Source organism: Aspergillus pseudoviridinutans (genome assembly GCF_018340605.1).
Source record: "Aspergillus pseudoviridinutans IFM 55266 DNA, scaffold_2, whole genome shotgun sequence".
Lineage (NCBI taxonomy): Eukaryota > Fungi > Ascomycota > Eurotiomycetes > Eurotiales > Aspergillaceae > Aspergillus > Aspergillus pseudoviridinutans.
Genome location: NW_025091282.1, coordinates 4155636 through 4173703, shown reverse-complemented (window position 1 = coordinate 4173703; position 18068 = coordinate 4155636). Strand labels below are relative to the sequence as shown.

General features: G+C 52.6%; 6 protein-coding genes across 6 annotated transcripts; 4 read left to right on the top strand and 2 right to left on the bottom strand.

Moving 5' to 3' along the window:
- Positions 1-1708: 1708 nt before the first annotated feature.
- Positions 1709-5326, top strand: Asppvi_003514 (WD repeat-containing protein; the record flags this gene model as incomplete). Its single annotated transcript, XM_043299477.1, has 4 exons — positions 1709-1866; positions 1935-4693; positions 4745-5001; positions 5078-5326. 4 exons carry the CDS (start codon positions 1709-1711, stop codon positions 5324-5326), a joined length of 3423 nt encoding a protein of 1140 aa, XP_043155412.1.
- Positions 5327-5927: 601 nt separating this feature from the next.
- Asppvi_003513 (putative MYND domain protein) lies at positions 5928-7592 on the top strand (the record flags this gene model as incomplete). Its single annotated transcript, XM_043299476.1, has 1 exon — positions 5928-7592. The coding sequence occupies one exon, from the start codon at positions 5928-5930 to the stop codon at positions 7590-7592; it is 1665 nt and encodes a 554-aa protein (XP_043155411.1).
- A 243-nt stretch (positions 7593-7835) lies between these two features.
- On the bottom strand, positions 7836-10547 carry Asppvi_003512 (pre-mRNA-splicing factor cwc22; the record flags this gene model as incomplete). Its single annotated transcript, XM_043299475.1, has 3 exons — positions 7836-7843; positions 7912-8590; positions 8625-10547. The coding sequence occupies 3 exons, from the start codon at positions 10545-10547 to the stop codon at positions 7836-7838; spliced, it is 2610 nt and encodes an 869-aa protein (XP_043155410.1).
- A 270-nt stretch (positions 10548-10817) lies between these two features.
- Positions 10818-11200, top strand: Asppvi_003511 (dolichol phosphate-mannose biosynthesis regulatory protein; the record flags this gene model as incomplete). The annotated part of the gene is made up of 3 exons (XM_043299474.1): positions 10818-10820; positions 10880-10960; positions 11018-11200. The coding sequence occupies 3 exons, from the start codon at positions 10818-10820 to the stop codon at positions 11198-11200; spliced, it is 267 nt and encodes an 88-aa protein (XP_043155409.1).
- Positions 11201-12817: 1617 nt separating this feature from the next.
- Asppvi_003510 (uncharacterized protein) lies at positions 12818-16208 on the top strand (the record flags this gene model as incomplete). Its single annotated transcript, XM_043299473.1, has 2 exons — positions 12818-13011; positions 13085-16208. The coding sequence occupies 2 exons, from the start codon at positions 12818-12820 to the stop codon at positions 16206-16208; spliced, it is 3318 nt and encodes a 1105-aa protein (XP_043155408.1).
- Positions 16209-16676: 468 nt separating this feature from the next.
- On the bottom strand, positions 16677-17408 carry Asppvi_003509 (HD domain-containing protein; the record flags this gene model as incomplete). The annotated part of the gene is made up of 1 exon (XM_043299472.1): positions 16677-17408. One exon carries the CDS (start codon positions 17406-17408, stop codon positions 16677-16679), a length of 732 nt encoding a protein of 243 aa, XP_043155407.1.
- Between the last annotated feature and the right edge of the window lie 660 nt (positions 17409-18068).

The following is an 18068-nucleotide window of genomic DNA, read 5'->3' as shown; positions in this document are numbered from 1 at the left end:
TCATCGACAGGGACGGAAAACCTGTTCCTCGCCTGGGCCATGATTCCAACCCATCTGCATTCCTGAGACGGCTCACACCTGGTTATTTTATTCATTTCCTTTTTTCCCCTCTCTCATTCTTTCCTGAACCCGCCAACAGTCTCGACGGGATCTATGAAAATCCTGATCAGTGCAATGGGCCGCCGGTTGAGATTCGGGCTAGTATGCCTTGATTTGAACGAATCGCCTCGCTTCACGAAAGTAGTCCTATTTTTCGGTCGATCACGCCCTCTACCTTGGCTCTTTTTCCCAACTTATGCAAGTCTGAGAATTCGTGGGGTGGAGGGGCCGCCGGCTGAGAGGTACCAAAAGTTTGGAAGGTTGACCTTGTTCTCCATAAAAATGATAGCAATCAGCCACTGAAACCTGAACTTGTGCGATGCGGAAAACAGGACTTTGCATTTCATTGTCCGGGATTCTGCCAGGGTAATTCTTAGACCTGTTTTGTGTCTGAGATCGCCTTTTCGATCAGGATTTTTGGTAGAATAGGCGTTGATGAGCTGACGAAATGATGAGCATAGAATGACAGTGATTTGCCACGAGTACCTCTTACGGTCCTAGAAAGGTATCATTATTATGAACAAGTAGAGAGGTAGAAGCTGAGAAAACGAGGATAGATAGCGGACAGCTTCTCAGAGAAAAAAAAAAGAAAAAGAAAAACATACTTTAAGCAGTAAGCAAGCTAAAGTATCTTCCCTAACCTTGCTAGTAGTAGTACTCTTTATCTACTAGCTATTATTCGGCAGAGTAGCAGCCAGCTGGGGGGACACAGACATCTAGATTCCTGAGTTTGCTGCAATCTGCGAGCCATTCAGAGCGCTTCAAACCCCATCAGAGACGGTGACAGGCGGGCTTTGCTTGACTAAGCGGTGGAGTCCCTGCTGGCCGGCGCGATCATCATCGTCGGGTCCGACTCGGGTGTCACATTTCAGAKAAACTCGTGCCGAACGGTCGACTAAAGTAAGAAGATGCAATCCTGTTGCAGGTGGTGAGAGAGAAAAGTATTCAGCAAGAGAAGGGGGTAACTCTTGCCGAGACAATGTTAAGTAGTGATTGGCAAGCAAAGAGCCATATTTATTCCTTGTCAGATGTAAGTAGAGGTGGTCGCCCAGAAGAAGAATGGATCCAGCGACAGTACAACCTAGAGCACATAGGAAAGCTGCTTCGACACAACCCATACTTAGAATAGTGGTTCGGTAGGTGTGAGTCTGGACCTGGAATGGATGGATCGATCCATCTGGTTTAAGAGTCAAGCCTCAAGGCCCCTCTTTCGGTTCCTTTCGTTTGTTCTTCTCTTGGTTTCTATCTAACATTCCACCTCTTTTACTCGCGCCTCTACTTTTCCCTCTGTTCGGTCTCATTCCCCAACCCACCCTTATCGACCCGATCTACTGAGATTAGCTTCGTCTGATCGTGCTTCTGCATTTTCTCTTCCCCGGATCTTCTTCCCCCCTTGGTTCTTACCTGCTTCATCTCTTGTCTACCACATTCTTCCTGGCCAACTATCTATCGCCGGGACTGACGTCACCTCACCCCCCAAAGAGAATCCGTCGGCACTGAACTGAGGCTCTGGATCGCCCGGTCGAGATGGTCCACACGCCAGGAGACTAGAAAATCGCCTCCCATTTAGATCGCATATCCGGCCCTAGCTTCTGCATCGACGCCAACCATGAAGGACTCACTGTATTATCGCATCTGGCGCCGGGAGTCGGGATACACTTCTCCCTCAGCGACTATTCGTGGTATATATGGCTCCAAGGAATGGATCGACGATTTGGATATTGTAAATGAGCTGGGGGGTCACACAGGCTGCGTCAACGCGTTATGGTATGTGCTAGCTGTGAGACCACTAACTATGAACTTTCTCTGACAAGGTTTCTAATTTCCGGCGGTAGTTGGTCGCGATCTGGTCAGCTGTTGGCCTCGGGTTCTGACGATCTGCATCTCAACATCTATTCCTACCAACCGGAATCCTCGTCCGCGCCCTTTACGCTCAACACCACCATTTACACGGGCCACAAGGCGAACATCTTCTCGACCAAGTTCATGCCCCATTCGAATGATCGCACGCTGGTGACGTGCGCCGGTGATTCTCAAGTGCGCGTCTTTGACATCGAGTATTCCGCAGGTAACGGCAATGTCGCCGCAACGTCTGCCTTTTCTGCGTCGGCCCGGAGCCGTCGCTTCAACAATTTCTTCAGCAATGCGCGCTACCTGAACGAAACAAACACAAATTGCAGAGTCTATCGGAGCCACGCGGATCGGGTCAAGAGGATTGTCACCGAGTCATCTCCGTACCTCTTTCTCACGTGTTCGGAGGATGGCGAGGTTCGCCAGTGGGATTTGCGCCAGCCGTCTTCCGCCTATCCACAGCCGCGCGGGGGACAGGGCTTCATGGCGTACCGGCCGGGTCTGGATCATGACGATTCGAATGTGCCTCCTCCGCTGATTTCCTATAAACGGCACCGTCTGGATCTCAACACCATCTCGTGCTCCTCGAGTCAACCGTATTACATCGCGCTGGGCGGCGCCCATTTGCATTGCTTCTTGCACGACAGGCGAATGCTGGGACGGGACCTGCTTGCGGAAAAGGGCCATCCCGGGGGTCTCTCCGACAGCGGTAGCCAGCACGATGAGGAACTCATGGGACAGGCGACGAGATGTGTTCGGAGGTTTGCCCCCGGCGGTAAGAGACGAATGAGCCCCCGGGATAATGGGCATATTACCGCCTGTAAGATCAGCGACGCCAATCCGAACGAGATGGTTGTCAGCTGGTCCGGAGACCATATATACAGTTTTGATCTGCTTCGGAGTCCGGACGCGAACGACCCAGCGTCGGCGGTTCAGACATCCGTCCAAGGAAGTCCTAGTTCACATAGGCGCCGAAGCTCAAAGAACAGAAAACGTAAACGGCGAAAGGTAGCTTCGCTGTCGTCGCAGTCTAGCGGCAACCGCCATCAATCGCGTCGGCGATCGGCGGAGCACGATGATAGCGGTGAGCTAGCCTTCAGAGTCCGCTATGGCAATGGAGAGATGGAGGATATCCCGTTCCCCTCGCTATCCGAAACAGTATCCAGCGCTCCGCAAAATGTATTGGAGCAGGCGCAGTATTCGGTTCTGAACGAGGCACAGCGGCTGAGCATGCGTATTGCCAAAGGGCTTGTTAAGCTGCGCAAGGCCCTCTTCTCCTTGGAAGCATCGGTGCGCGAAGCCACCGAGGCCTCAAGCCCATCCGATCTGACGCCGTACACTGCTTCGTTTTCTACTGTGTTGACACACGCGGCGGAGCAGCTGCCCCGAATGGGAGAAGTCATGCGGACATGGAGATATCCTCTCGACCCCAGCCCAGACGTCGTGAACTTTCAGCAATCTCTTCGTCGTAATCGGGAATCCGCCTGGAGATTCGTACAAGCTGCGGGAACACTTGCACGGTTTCTGGGAGGTGAGATCCAAAGTTCTTCCGAAAATGAAGATTCGGCGATGAACCTATTCCAGCAGATAGTACCTGCACCCGGCGAAAATAATGTGATTGTCACGAAAGAGCAATTTGGCTACGACTTTGTCAAAGCTATCTTGTTGTTCTTCGAAGGAGGAAGGGCCGCTGTATTGGCTGGGTTCAAGAGCAATCCTTTTCACAGGCGTAATCTGGCGCGATATCCGATTCCTGAAACAGCTGACGACAGTGCTATCGAATCGGTCCTGGTTCCTTACCTTCAAAGCTTGGCAGGGGACTATCCGGTGGTGAATGTCGATGCCTCGAGATTTGAACATGACAGCACTCGCACATTGTTTCCGACACAACATGCTGCAGTTGCCGCCTTTGCAAATGCCGTGCAATTGCCACTGGAGGATTTGGGACATGTTGCAGCCCGGGTCAATGGTGATGGTGGGACTGCACATCACGTTCGGTCTCTTGACCGGGCGTCAGCAACCAGGTTCTGGGTTCTCAAGGTAGGTCGAGGCATCTTGATGGAGACAGGTACTGGAGTCAACTACGCCTTTGTGAACCGGGCCTTTGGCGGGCTGCGCACAGAAATCGAAGATAACTCGGACGGTGAGCTTCCGCAAGAGAGAGTGCAAGAGGATATCGACGGCAGCGTCGAGGAGGAGCCGATCCAAGAAGTGCACCTCGTGACTTCTGGTGGCCTCATGAATGGAGACTCTACTCATCGGCACACACGAACCTCCAACCAGAACGGACCGCGGACGAGGTCCACTAACGGCGGGCCGGGAGGTAGGGATGGGGCCTCTATTGAGCACGGCGATGCGGCGGTCGTGAGCGAGGATGGCTCCGATGAATCCACCGAAGATGAAGAAGAGGACGAGGATGAAGGAGACTTCGACATGGAACTTGGCGATTCTTCTGATGAGGACGAGGATGAGGACGAAGCCGAGGAGCATCTCATCAACAGATATGGTTTCCGACGAACGCGAAGAGAGGATGTCGAACTGGACGTGCCTTGTTCCTCGCATACTAAAGTCTATCGGGGGCATTGCAATATCAAGACAGTCAAAGACGTCAATTACTTTGGACTGAATGATGAATACGTCGTGAGTGGCAGTGACTCTGGCCATGTGTTCATCTGGGATCGGAAAACAGCGAACCTGGTCAACATACTCGAGGCGGATAGCGAAGTTGTCAACGTTGTGCAAGGTATGTTCATTGTGACCATACATACGGCATTAACTCACGCCTATTTGTAAGGACACCCGTACGAACCGACCATCGCCGCTTCTGGAATCGACAGCACTATCAAGATCTTCTCACCCGATCGACATGCGCAGGAAAATGCACGCCGCGGTGTCAACATCCTGGACCCCGATAACCCAGCTAACACGCTCGGTGCAAACGTTGCCGGTATTGGCGGCCTCAAAAGCTCCAAACGCATCCATGATAGCTACCGGATCATGAGTCAAAACGACGTCGATCGTCAAGGAGGCATGAGCGAGGCGTACATCACTGTAAGTCGTTTGCTCCTTCGTTCTTGGGCTTTTATCCTTCCTTTTTGCCTGCATAATCTGACACCGTCATCCTCAGAGGAGTATGCTGGCTCGGTTAGCTGCTACATTACGGCAAAGACAGACTGTTGGAGGTGCATTGGTGGACGGAGCGGGCGAGGGCGCTACGATTGTTCTGGACGAAAATTGCACTGTAAGCTCTCGTATATTCTTATTTCTTGGCACCTTCATGGTTTGGAGACTAAACATGTTCTGTACAGGTGATGTGAGTCCGCCTCGCAGGATGCTCTCGGAGCGTGGTCGACTGGTCAACTGGCCATGCTTATGATTCTTCAACGTTATTATTAGACCCAGGTTGCCAACATTATTATCTACACCCATCCTTGGGACTCTTGCGCATGTCATGCACTGGCAGCGTATTGTAGTAAGTAGCACTTGGACATGGTAAAATCGATCGACAGAATCGACAGAATTGTAGCGTACATAATCACAAATGCTCTGCATCATCCATAGTCCATACATTCCCAGAACTGAAGTGCAACCTAGTCAGTGATGTGCTGTGACTGTATGATCTACTCGTCAACTACCAATTTAACCTTATCATCACGTGACGATAACGATACCCCACGTTTAAAAAAATCGAGAGAAGGATATGGGTCCGAGATCTTCGTGAAGCAATTGCAATTTGATGCCGTTCTTGATATATGTGTATAGCACCTAGCCCTTCTTCTTGTCATTATCATTTATTGGCCTACACATAGAAATCCCGGAGTACCAACCTGAATACACCGTCCACAATCCAGAGCACAGCATATATTCGCATATAACAAGAACAAATTGCGAATTTTACTCCGGCAGCAAATGTCCAATTTCCCAGATATCTGAATATACACTCCATTTCGCTGCTCGCAAACGATCTATTCCCAAACATGAACACAGACAAAGACGCAGACGCGCTCCTCCGCGAACGCTCCGAAGTGACCTCCCAGCTGTACGCCGACCCGCACAATCCGCACAGATACCTTGACCGAGGCCGGATACACGAACGCCTGGGCTTCTCGGATCTTGCGTCGGCGGATGCGTACCGGGCTTTGTCGTTGCTGGAGTCTGTTGTTGATCCCGATGGGTGCGAGTTTCAGGCTATGCGGCGGGTTGGGAGTGGTGATGAGGAGGATGAGGAGGAGGGCGAGGGGGAGTTCGAGGATATATCGCAGGAGGAATATGATGGTATGATTGGGGGCGTGTATGGGTTGCTTGTGAGGAGCTTGGTTCGGTGTGGATGTTATCGGGATGCGTATGAATTCTGTGTGCGGGGGCTTGCGTTGTTGGAGGATGAAGGTGTGGGTGCGGAGGACGAGATCGCCGGGCTGAAAACGCAGCTGGGCATTATTAAGAAGGTATATGCTGCTAAGCATGGGAAAGAGGGTGAAGAGGAGGTGGTGGTGGACCCGAGCGTGCTGAATGCGCAGGGCTACGCGAGGCGGGTGCTCTACCCGTGGAACACGCATGAGCCTGACCGCAAGGCGCCCGAGACACTGGCGTTGCTGAACGAGCGCCTGAAGGACGTTGCGCCCAAGTGCGAAGTCAGGGCCGTTGCGCTGCCCGCGTTGCATGGTACGGCTACAGCCCCCGCCGCGGCCTCGGACGAGAGCGCAGCAGAAGTCTCCGTTCAACTGGGTCTATTCGCAAAAGAAGACATCGCTCCCGGGGAGATCCTGCTGCACGAGTCGTCGCTGCTCACAGCCACCAACCGCCTCCACGATGACCTCTGCGATGCCTGCAACGCCCCTCTGCCAGAGCTCTCGTCCGCCGAACCCCCCGTCGCGTGCGCTGGCTGCGCCGACACCATCTTCTGCAGCCAGAAATGCCACGACACGGCCCAAACCGTCTACCACGGCGCCGTCTGCGGCCTCATGGACAACCTCGAGTCGATCGGCAAGGATATCCCCGACCCGAAGGACAAGGCCGATTACCTGTACCTCCTGCTCCTGGGCCGGGCCATCGCCATGGCCGCCACGCAAGATATGCATCCGCTCGACCTCCCCGAGGTGAAATACATCTGGGGAGACTTCCACGATCTCGACCTCGACAACCCTTTAGGTTCAGACGACCCCACCGCCACCCTCCCCTTCTCCTTCCAGCTCAACATCCTCCAGCCGATGCGCATCCTCGAGGAAATGGAACTCGACCCGTACGCCAACCTCGCCCGCTACGACACCTGGGTGCTCAACACGCTGTACGCTAAATTCCGCGGCACTGCATCGGGCCGCCTCTCCACCTGGGACGGCGGGCCGGAGCTCTGCGCGGTGCATCCGCTCTGGTGTCTGGCGAATCACTCGTGTGACCCCAACGTGCGCTGGGAATGGGGCGGCGAGATTACGTTCCGGGCGCGGACGGAGGCCGAGCGAGCGGTGTGGAAGGGGGAGGGGGCGCCTGTGCGGCGGACAGGCGAGGGGATCAAGGCAGATGAAGAGATTCTGAATCATTACTGTGATATTGGGCTTGATGTGAAGGAGCGGAGGGAGTGGGCTAGGGGCGCGCTTGGGGGTTTGTGTCAGTGTGACAGGTGTGTCTGGGAGGCTTCTACGGCGTAGATGATTGGATTTGGTACATAGAATGGTTGTGACGGCGATACAGCACTCAAGATACCCGATAGATGACTGAATGAAATACGCGAATCTTACAGAGACTTCATGCATACGACCAATAGATTCAATGCAGATAGTCAAGACCTCTGGTATTGTGCATAGCAGCTTGCAAACAAATTCACAGCCTAGAAATATAGATACACCTTTGAGAACCTTTCCCCGCCCATGTTGTTCCAGTCATTTTGCCCATTAAAAACCTGCTGAGTCATTGTACAATGTCCAAGTACCGAAGGGCATAATTCAAAATGAGTTTTTCTCTTCTTACAAATAGTCGGAGGCCCGGCCCCGACGAGGCGGAGTCCTAGAAAGAGATCTGCGCTTGTTGGAGTCGCGAGGTGGAGGCGAGCGAGATCGTGAGACGGAGCTCGAGTTCCTCCTGCGTCTCTGTTCACGTCCATACCGTGGGGGAGGACTGGGCGATCGTGACAAAGAATCTCCACGGGCACGGCGACCAGGAGGAGGACGTTGAGGCGATACACTTCTCTCGGCACGTCGACGAGGAGGAGAAAGAGACTGCGAGGAGTAGCGTCTGACACGCGCCTTTGCATCCCCAGCTCGCGGTGGCGGGGTAACAGAGCGCGACGGTGACCTAGAGTACGACCGGTCTCTCCGGCTGTAAGAGGTTCGCTTTCTCGGCGGCGTGACGGATCGCGAAGGAGAGCGAGAGTCATAGGATTTGTCACGAACACGTCTAGGTGGTGTACGGGAGACTGACGACCTCCTTTGGCCAGCCGGCGAGCGTGAACGACTGTAGGACACTGAGCGTCGACGAGACTTTGGAACCGGAGATCTCGATCGACTGTAGCTTGGGGTATAACTTCTTCCTCGAGAAGATCCAGACACTGATCTCGAGTACGACCTTCCACGACTAACCGAGCGACGCGGACCGCGGCTTCGTGAAGGAGACCGTGAATACGAATATGACCGCGAGCGCGACCGAGAACCTGTGCATGTGGAGCAGGTAGAATGTGAACTGACAGACTCCGCATCCGACTCTGCGTCGCGTGCAGGCAGGGCGGGAACAGTCGGCTTGGGAAGGTTCTTCAAGTGTTCCCGCATGTCTTCCGTCAGAACACCGAAGCCGATACTCGTGAAGTAATTGATTGAAAAGCGGGTGTTGCGAGGGTTGTCCAGAGGGAAAAGTCCCTCGAAGCTGGGGCGCAGAATTTCATCCCTCAGGCGCGCCTGCAACTTCGCGAGGCCAAGATGTTCCCCTAGATCCTGGAACAGGATCTTGATGAAGATACGGCTGCTAGATGTCGTCTCGTCTTCATTGAGGTGAATGACCGACAAGACATGCCAGCCAATGGCGTCTGTGCTCAGCATATGGCCAAAGAAACGGGCTATATTGCGCAGACGATTAGTTTCATATCGATGGATTGTGTCGTAATACTTGGCGAAGGCAGCTTCAAAAAGATCAGACCATAAACGATTGATTTTCGCGAATCGCTCTCCAATCAAGCCATAGAATTTCGAGTACGTTCGCTCCTGGGAACAACATTCGATGACCATCGAGGGGAGTTCTGGCTCCAGGCCAGGTGGCAACGAGATCTTCATAAGCTTGTGGCAACATTCTTCGAAGTCGATACTGGACATGATAGTCAGGTAGATTGTTCGCCGGAGATTGACGAGATCTGTATTGCTCTGATCCTTGATCTCCATCTGTCGTTCTTCCTCCTCTTCCTCGTCAGAACTCTCGTCGGTTTCGTCCTCGTCTTCCTCATCGCTACCCTCACCAAGGATTTCGGCCTTGAGTTTCTTGTAAGCCTCTTCGTGCTCCTCCCACTGAGGATCGTATTTGAAGACATTGAGGCCATCTTGAGTATCAATCTCATCATCCAGACCGATACGATGGGTGATCTGATCTTCCTCCTCAACTAGGTCGAGTTCCTCCTTGACCGCCGGGTTGTCCTTGTATCTATCCTTGCGAACCTGGAACAGGACCTCGATCATATATTGAACTCGTTTGTCGATGTCGGCCTCGTGCAAAATATTCCTGAATTGATCAAACACCGCCAGAGCGATGGGAGCACTCATCTCTTCCAAGTGCTGGCCAACTTCCCTGGTCAGACCGACGGCGATCTCCACACTATCATCTGTAGGTTTATGTAGCAGCAGAAGGAGGATCTGCGCGGCAAGCATCTCGTGAGCGACTTGCTGGTTACACAGATGTGCGATAAAAGTTGTGGATGAGATGCAGACGGCTTTATCGTTTCGCTTGAATGCTTTTCGGAATTGGACAATCAACCTATTGAGCAGCAATTCGCCGACCTGAGGCAACTTGGTATTGACAATGGCCGCCATTGCCGCGTAGATCGGGGTAAACGGTAAACTCGCCGCTTGCGCCTTCATGATGCTCCTGCAGAACAAACCTCGGCCACGGACCAGGTTCTCCCCGAAGAGCTCGGGAACGATGAACTTGATGTTGGACACATTGACCTTGTTGATGAGACCGTTGATGGACTTCTTCAGAGCTTCCCATGCCATACGCTGGTATTCTTTGCTGTTCTTATCCGTGATCTGCGCCTGCAGCGCGCGCAATCGAGCTGGCGGTATGTATGTGCCCCCAGATCGCATATTCAAAAGTTTTTCATACTCAGCTTTGGCGGCAGCTTGCTTCTCCTCCTCCGTCAAGGGCTTCCGTGCAGCTTCCTGCTTCTCATGCTGACGGAGGCGTTCGGCCAGCTGGCGCTCTCTTTCGACGGCACGCTCAGGATCGATACGTGGCGCATCTCCATCATCGTTCAGCGAGTCACCAGGTGGCGAGCGACGGCGACGAGGGGAAGGCGACCGAGATGGAGGAGAGCGTTTTCGCGAGGCTGAGGGTTGTGGAGAGTACGACGTGCCTGGGGGAGGTGTAGGCACGCGAACGGCGGACTGCAACACGACAGAATCCGTCATGGTTGCACTGTGTCTGAATCTACTACTCTGGAGTTTCTTGCACTAGATGTCAACTCCAGAGCTCGAGATGCAGTATGTGATCCGACAAAGTTCCAACAGTCGGGAAGGTGAGGCGGCGAAGGGAGGAAAGCCTTAGCGTCCAAAATTGTCACGTGATGTCGGAGGAGCCAAGCTGGCCTGGACTGTTTATGGGCAATATCAGAGGAGACATTTCGTTTTGCACTTCCTGCGTTTTGTTAGGAGGGAAATAACCTAATTCGAGCATCCATTATGGTGAGACTTCAATGCCACCTCAGCCATAAACCCCTTATACTGACTGACTCTGATTGCAGCTGGGCCAACTCGTTGGATCCGCCATGCTCTTGGTCGCTACCGCGATCTTCCTCTATTATACGGCTTGGACACTCCTTATGGTACTTAATCCACACACCTCTTGACGACACCTGACATGAAAACTAACTATCAAACAGCCATTTGTTGACCCCGGACACCCTCTTCATGACCTCTTTCCTCCTCGCGTGTGGGCAATCCGCATACCTGTCATTCTGACTTTACTGGGCTCGGCCGTGGTTGGTACCTTCATTGGGTTGGTAATGATCAACAGCAACAGAAAGAAGGCCGCCAAAGCTGCTGCTGCGAAGAAGAAGACCTGAATATTGCCAAGAAGGGGCGGCATACAAAGGCCCGGTGAACAAAAGCAAAGTCTACCGGAGTTGTGCAAGGGAGTTTCCCCTTTATTTTTCATCTAATAAACTTGTAACAATATTATCTAAATTCTTTGACGTTCTTTTTACCCCTGTCGAGTTAGAGAGGAATCCTTCACGTTGTCTCATCATGAGCATGTTGATGCTTGTAAATGACGAACTGATAGGTCATCGGCAGGCACGCAAGTCTACGGCACGAGGTGTCATAAGGAAATGGTACCTTGAGGGCGATTTCCCTGGACGACGATGACAAGCATACTCCGTAGTATTGATACGACCAGCAGGTATCACGTCTCAGTCGTCGCTTGATCGTCCACCAATGAGACCTTGGGGCCTTACAGATCATGGCTGTGCTGCAGAAGTGACCCCGTGACAAACTTGACACTGAACACCTGACGCTTGATCCTGAGTCGGAAGAATTGGTCATTGTTTGACTGGCGATTACTTCCCGGCGCAACCGTGGATACGTGGAATGTTCGAGCCAAGTTCCAACATCCAGTTGATGATGGTGATGATCATGACCTGCCACCTCTTCCTATGAGGACAGCTCTCAGGCAAATCACGTGTGGCATGCTGACCCCGTGTTTCGCGCGCCTTGTTTGCAATGTTTGTCTTACCCCTCATGCGGGATGGAGGTGGTTGTTTGTATTGTCGTTACCAGGAAAGATACGGTACCTCGTGCCAGATATTTAGTCACAGGCAGTTATACCAAGATCAGCTGTTGAGGAAGTCTGCGAGGGACTCTGTAACTTTGAAGTATAGGCCCTGTCTGAATACCTTATGATTTCAACAACTTGTACATATATACTGTAGATGAGACTTGGTTTGTGAGGGGTGCCAACGGAGAGACGGAGCTGAAAGTAGGGGGGCGGGCAGATAGGTACCTTACTCCATACTGATAAGGAGCTAGCTGATGCAGATAACGGGTAAACTTTGGTTTAATTACGTATGAACAGTCAGCCTACCATGGAGAGATGTCATCTACCTATACTCCTGACCTGCATGAGTTCCCCCTCCCCCTCTCTTGAACCGTTTACCTGCTCTACATCTCTCTTTGAACAACTATCTGATATCTTTTCTTAAGTCCTGAGTTTTGGAGCGGCCATACGAGACGGTAGCTCAGAGATACTGGAGATAATTACTGATTTGGAGGCTTGGACGACAGAACAAAGTCTGGCATCCGAGTCATATTGAATCCCGCATCTACAAGGCGTATCTAAGGGTACAGATCCCCAAGTACGCTGGTTCTCGCGACAGCTCCGCACTCGAGCAGGGAGAGTGCAGTAACTTATTCCGTCCTTCCTCTTCAGGTCTTTGTCACTCCAATCAATAAACGATAGTATGTTTCAATGAGAGCCCGCAACTGCTTCTTGCGATGACTCACGCTGACAAGCGTTCTGTACACAAGGTTCCAGGCAGTCTCTAGATAGGTTCCCAGCTCATCGATCGTTTTTGCCAGTCAACGTCATTGTTTGAACACCCGTTCTCAGACCTTATCAGAGGTCTTGAGGGCGGTCTCCTTAGTGAGATTCTCTGTTGCCTCCTTGAGGCACTCCTTCCAGTTGAATGCCCCCGGCAGCCTCGGACGACTTATTTCGCCAGCAGGGCCGGGCTTCAGGCGATCTGATCCCCCTTCCTTCAGAATTTTCTCGGCCAAGTCCCGAAAACAATGACAATATTGGAAAAACGAAGAAAAAGGGTAAAAACGGCAAAGGAGGTAAAGGGGCCAAAGCGGTAGCCAAGTCTCCGCCTGATGACCTGTATGCATGAAAATCACTCCTCTTCAGGCCATAAGCGTCCTAAAACTGACAAAATCTGCCCTTGATGTAACAGGATTGACACTTCTGCGCCTGTGCTAGCTGAACCAGCGTCTTATTCAGATACTCCGTCAGCTCCCCCTAGTAATCCGGTTGCCTCGGCCGTTCCAGACGCTTTTGGGTCTCTTACGGAAACGACGGAGAATGATCTTGCCATCCGTACGGGAACATGGGCAAAATCAATTCCATATGGGAAAAGTCCTCCAAATGATGGCATTCCTGAGGAGCTCGCAGGCGGGTCTCCCCTTAGCTTCCCTACACACCTAGATAAAGGTGGTTTTAGTCAACCGTCGTCAACCTCTCCCCCTCCTMGAAGGAGACCCTTGAGCTACGGTAATGGATACCTGAGCAGCAATTTGTCCAGGCAGCAATCTGTAGACAGGCAGAAGAGCCATTCTCTGAGTGGCCCGTACGATGGTCATATCCCCCTGCCTCATCTGCGGCAACCTCACTTCTACGGTGCACCGGATATTGATCTCCCTCCATTTACTGGTTCAAACCGGACAGCTGGAGATGACGGTTACTCATTCTGTGGCTTTGACACTTTGTCCGGTCCAGCGTTCAAGTCCTCCAAGATGGGTGGCACCGTGATGCTTGTTGGCACTGATGGGGCCTTGGACGTTCTTGCAATTGAAGACCGCAAAACGCGTTTAGTGGGAAAGCTCAGTGGGCTCAGAGGCCGGGTGATAGAGGCAAAAATCTTAGCCTCTACCTCATCGAACGATCCGTTCATTTCGTCGAGACCGCATGTCGCCGTCATAATACACGGACCCTGTGCCTCGAGTGAAGACGAAGGCCGGACATCTTCTGCTGCTTCGGAAACAAATGAGATACCACCTAGTCAGACTGGAAGGCTTCCGCCGGGTGAGAAACGCGTCAGCAAGGATGAGCCGAAACTGTACCAAACCAGAGCCGAGATTTACTCTCTCAGGAGCGGAGAGCAGATCGCAACACTGTTCACCACGAAACCTACTCCTTGTTTTGAGAACATTCCCGGATTGCCTGCTCTTGCCCCATCTCCTACTGGGAATCTAAAGCTGCTCGTCAGCGGGAACCATATTGTGTTGGCATCCGGCGTTAGCGGGGAGGTGTATGTATACGGCATAAATCCCTTCTCACCGTCATGTGCATACCAGTGCTTGGGTAAAACCTGGACAAGTGTACAGACACGAGAGGCTCGGCGATACTCAACATCATCCAATTCAACTGATCCGGATGCATCTCGGAACGACTCCCCACATGGTTCTGCCGTTTCAGATTACCCTGTGCTGGCGCTTAGAGGACGATGGCTAGCCATAGTGCCACCGTCCTCAACTTATAGGGCATCTATTCGTGGAACGGTGCCTGCCTCACTTATTCAGGGCAAAGCTTTCGGGCTCGAGACGCGTAGTCCTCCAGCCAAGCCGCCAGTCACCTCCGCAACGGACGTTGGCGAAGGCGAAAGTCTCTTTGACAAAGTAGCAAGGGGTGTCACACAAGAGMTGGTACGTGGTGCCCGCTGGATGGGTGACCAGGGACTTCAAGCTTGGAACAATTATTGGAATAAAGACCAGTCTCAGACCACCTCCTCGCGGCGATCTCCAAATTTTATGGATTTGCCGCAACAAGGATACAGTCTCTTCCCGCCGACACACGCCCAGGAAACTCAGACGACATCGCCTGCAGAACCCGATTTTGTCTCGATACTGGATTTGAGACGATTCGATGATGGCGGCGAGACAAGGAATGCTATGCTCAACCCCATCGCTACCTTCCAGGTCCCTAATGGATGTAGCTTCTTGTCATTCTCCCCTAATGGCTTGATGCTACTTACAGCGAGCAAGAAGGGGGATGTCCAGTACGTTTGGGACTTGATGCAAGCCAGGCATTGTCGGGCAGGGGTCTTCCTCTCCGAGGACTCCACAACGCCATCAGCCAACGTGCGACAAGTTGCGCGGTTCGCACGTCTTACTACGTCTTCTATTGTCGATGTGATCTGGTCCCCTCCATCCGGAGATCGGCTGGCAGTGATAACCCGCAAGGGTACGGTGCACGTTTTTGACCTTCCTCGCAGTGCTTTCCAGTGGCCTCCGTTCCGACGAGCTCGTCCTCAACCCCACAAGTCGCAAGCCAACAATTCCCCCACGGACGAAGCGACTGAAAGAGCGGCTGTGACGAATCCGCTATCCGCCGCGTTTAAACTCGTTGGTGGAAAAACGCAGCCTATTCTGGCTGCTGTCAAAGGCCGCACTCCTTCCGCGGGCTCTGCGTTTCCTGCAGTCGGTGCGTTCGCAATTCCCTCCGCAGCTGGAGTCCGAAGTGGGAGGGCGGTTGCTGCTGGCCTTAGCAAATCGATGGGTGCAGCGACTGGTACAGTCAATACTCTCCGGCACGCTGGTGAAAATCGACTGCACCTCTCCGGTCTTGCGCGTGACCCAGCCGCGTCTCGTGTCGTTTGGATCTCGAACAAAGGGCAGCCTTTCCTGGGCGTGGTAGACAATGGATTCTTCCGGCTGTACCGGGTCAAACGATCCATTTCTTCTCAGAAGAATCGCCAGCTGCAGTCGGTTATTGGAAACAAGGAAATCGAGTACAAGTTGCCCGCGAAGCTTCAGACTCCATGCGGTCCATTGCTGATCGGGACATTCGCTCATGAACACACTGTCTCTGCCATCTTAACCCTGCCGTCTTCAATCTCACGACCCCACACTACCTCAAAGATTAGGTGCCAGCCCCTCTCCCAGGCCGAGATCGAGACGAACGCACCTTACCAGCCCTTCCACACCGATCACAGAGTCAATCTCTTCGTTTTCTCTAATGAAAATGAAGTATGTGATCCATTGACGTGTGGCCCGGGCGGCCAGTGGATCTTTGGCGACAGCATCTCGCTGACCAAACTTCACGTGCGGCCATTCAGTGCCGGTGGCGGCACCGGCGATGATGACGATATCGCGCACGAACAACAGCACGGCTTCGGGGGAGAAATGGAGAACCTCATCAGTCTGGGCAACAGCACCGGCAATGTTGAAGAGGTTGTTATCACCACTCGCAGGAAGAAGAGACATTCCACGGCAGTCTCCGCTGGTCCTGGCGCTGGTGTCGACGACGGCTTCTTCGAAGACGACTGTGAGGTGCTGGATTTTGCTCGGGACCGGGTCTGAAATTCAACATCAGACCTTACCATGCTATTTGAAGTAACTTATTTCCCTTCCGCTTCCGAGCAGCTTGACATAGTTCTAGACTTTGTTCTGATTTTGGCGTTCGTTCTCGATACCCCTGCTCATGCCAATTGATAGAAATCCATACATGCAGAGCAGCACGAGATAATCTGGCAGTTTCGAGGTTATTGGAGTCTGTTACACGGTTGGTTCTGTTTTTGATTGCTTCTGGCTCCAGGATACCTTCTTGGGTTTCCATGACTCTCCCTTTGGTTCTGGATGTTTGCTTTGTGCCTGATACTCTTGCAACTACATATTAAATACCCAAATACTGTACCTCTATTGAAATTTGATAGACAGAATGAGATCTATGGAATGAATTGCTTGGTCTATTATGCACTTGCGGAGAAGCCTTGGGAATATGTGTATATAGGCAAGCTGCGACCATCGTCTAACTTGTAATGTCCTTTCTCAAGGAATATGGGTTGCCTCCTCCATCTCCTCTTCCCACCACTTGCGAAACTCGACCAACCGCTGTGTCCGCACGCGAGCCATTTCCCTCCCCGTCTGCGTCTTCATCATCCCCTCCAACCGCACCAGTTTCTCCTGAAAGTGAGCTATAGCATTATTCATATCCCATGGCTCCCCAGGACCAAGGTACTTCTTTCCCTGCGCCCCCAGAAACGTAAAGCACCGCCCGATCCCCACGGCCCCCAGCGCATCCAACCGGTCCGCATCCTGCACCACCGCCAACTCCACATACCCCTCCTCGTCGATCAGTCTCCGCACCGTCGCAGGATCTTTCGCCTCCTTCGAGTACGACACATGCGTCACAATGGTCTGCACCCTCGCCGCGAGCGCCGCGTCCGCCCCATGCGCCAGCAGCGCCTGCTCCACCATCCTGCCCGGATCAACTGCCGCCTCCTGCTGCTGCTGCTCCCCCGCCGCAGATGTCGCTGCAGCAACCTGCGTCAGATACTTCCTATCCCCGATATCATGCAGCAAGGCGGCGAGTTTGACGACGTCCGCGTCGTAGGTGATTTCGGGGTGCGCGAGTTGTTCCTTCTCGAGGATTGTGCGGGCTAGGGTGACGACGCGGTGGACGTGGGCGGGGTTGTGGGAGGGGTCGTGGGCGGACATGCATGATGTGACGAAGGCGGCCATCGAGGTGTAGAGGTGGTGGAAGTCTTTTGGGGGTGCCATTTTTTCGTTTCCCACTTTTGGGGTGATGGGTTTTTGTGTTGGTTGAGGTGGGGTTGTGTATGGGTGTAGTGTAGGAGAGGAAGAGATATCCTTCTCTGCTAGGGACTTTGTGATTGAGGTGTCAGGCTGTGGATAGTTTGGTGTATCGGAAGAGAAGATATGGTTGTGTTTCCCATTTATGGTGTGATTGACGCGTTTAAGCGGGGAGTTGACGCGCACCTTATCAGTCTTATCGGTTAGGTGATCTCCGCGGTCTACGGTGTAGATCCATCGTCATTCAACTCTGGTATCTACTCGATTACATTGCAGGCATGTACTCTGACACTCACATAGTATTATGGTTTAGAGCCTCGGTTTAAAGGACGGGATTTGGCAAATGGGGAAGGACAAAACCCCCGAGACTTGGGAGACATTTCAAATGGTTCGAGCGGTAAGTGGTTATGAGAATATTCCGCAAAAGAAGTTAACCGGCGGGATGATGGGTCACTTGGGCAGACTGCGCTGAATTGAACGTCCTTGACAATTGCCTTGGTTCTCTAGGAACTCGGTCAAGGCAACCGTGCACGTGTGAATGTCAACGTTCATACTACTGTGATTCGAAGGAGACAGCCCGTCAGACTCATGATTAAGCATTTAGCATTGGTATCTCAAATATTTTGA